The 1,456-nt window shown below is 34.8% G+C and overlaps 1 protein-coding gene across 1 annotated transcript in view; it reads right to left on the bottom strand.

Moving 5' to 3' along the window:
- Positions 1 to 1,456, bottom strand: part of TRMT2A (tRNA methyltransferase 2 homolog A (S. cerevisiae)) — a 7,547-nt gene that overhangs the window by 5,486 nt on the left and 605 nt on the right. Inside the window, exons 1-3 of the mRNA XM_009888143.1 lie at positions 1,436 to 1,456; positions 607 to 715; positions 1 to 120 (exon numbers count right to left, since the gene is read on the bottom strand). The exon at positions 1,436 to 1,456 is cut by the window's right edge and continues 605 nt beyond it. Coding sequence (XP_009886445.1) covers positions 1 to 120; positions 607 to 715; positions 1,436 to 1,456 — 250 coding nt within the window. The remainder of the gene's footprint in view (positions 121 to 606; positions 716 to 1,435) is intronic.

The raw sequence follows: 1,456 nt of genomic DNA, 5'->3' as shown, positions 1-1,456 counted from the left end.
AAATGGCTCCACTACAGCACATGTACCACCCTTATATTTGCCAAGACGACAACCCACAGTTTTGTCTTCTTGATTTACACCAATCCCAATCAAGAACTCACATTTGTTGCGATATTCGGTCTAGATTTAAAATAAAGTTATGTAAGATATTTACACAGCAGTTATTTGTACATGCCAAGTTTCTCCTGAAACATCCCTCATATGGTTAAATGTATTTGCAAATGGACACAGGACATTTAGTTCATATGGAAGACATTCATGGATTTTGATGCATGAGAACTAATACCAATAATGAAAAAGTATTAGTAAGTCATGTTAGTTAAAGAGCAAAATATTGCCTCTGTTGAAGAATGTTTGTATTAGCTTGTACAAGCTAGCAGGGACAACACATTAAAGTTCGAATATCCAGTTAATTGTAACTATTCTTCTGCTTACTGTAAATATTTCCACACAATATTTACATGAAAGGCAACAACGTCTAAAATTCATCATTCATCACAAGGAGAAGTTGAATGCTCAGTTTGTCCACTGCCTCTTAAGACCAAATAACTAATTTAACCCCAAGCTCATTAACCCCATTCCATACTTTACCTAGGATTACATTACCTGTAACGGTGATGCTTTTACTCCCTCTACTGGGCAACATAATTTATTATACTTCTGCTTCTGCAGGAACAACCAAGGTACCAAAGCTCTGTTGTTGTTTCCTATTTCCCTGCCCAAATCAGAAACAAAAATTGTAAATTACACATTTAGAAAAACTGAGGTTAACAGCTGCACAAGACACTTTTTTTTTTCCTTTTTTTTTTTGTAAAGAGCATAAAAAAGTATCAGGTTATCAGATGAAGAATATTTCTTCCAGAATAATTTTTTAACAGGCAACCCCCCTCCAATTTTATAAAAGCTGTAACCTGAAAAAATAAGAGTTAAGTGTAGTTATAAAGGTATGTACTAGATTTATCAATGTACCCATGCATGAAAAGAATGCTAATTTTATCTACATAAGAGAGTCAGGTAGGAGATACAAGGGACACTTTGATCTACAAAGACCAGGTGTAAAAATTTGAGGGGATTTTTAAAGAGAAAATTATAATAATAATTTACTGTCTCTACAGATTGATTACCTCTTGCACCATTTGACAGTGCCAATTTATTTTTTTTAATTTAAGGGCACAAACATCCTTCCGCTTAGGCCTATGGAACAACTGACTTTAAAACAATGCCCCTTCATTTAGCAATCTTTCGGGGCTGACCAAGAACAGCAATAGCAAGTTTTGTCAGCTGGAACAATTTTTAGGTCCTAGCATCGCACATTACATTTTATTTACTTTCTTGGGCAATTTGGTTTTTGACCTACCTCTAACTTACAATATTTCAGAGACAGCGATTTGCGCAAATTTAGCTATATCCCAACATATGGTCAAGTCTCGTAAACGTTACGGTAGCTTTACAAACG

The sequence above is a fragment of the Charadrius vociferus genome, unplaced genomic scaffold (genome assembly GCF_000708025.1).
Source record: "Charadrius vociferus isolate BGI_N301 unplaced genomic scaffold, ASM70802v2 scaffold326, whole genome shotgun sequence".
Taxonomy (NCBI): Eukaryota; Metazoa; Chordata; class Aves; order Charadriiformes; family Charadriidae; genus Charadrius; species Charadrius vociferus.
The sequence above is the reverse complement of the archived record's forward strand: the minus strand, read 5'-3'. Positions and strand labels throughout refer to the sequence as shown.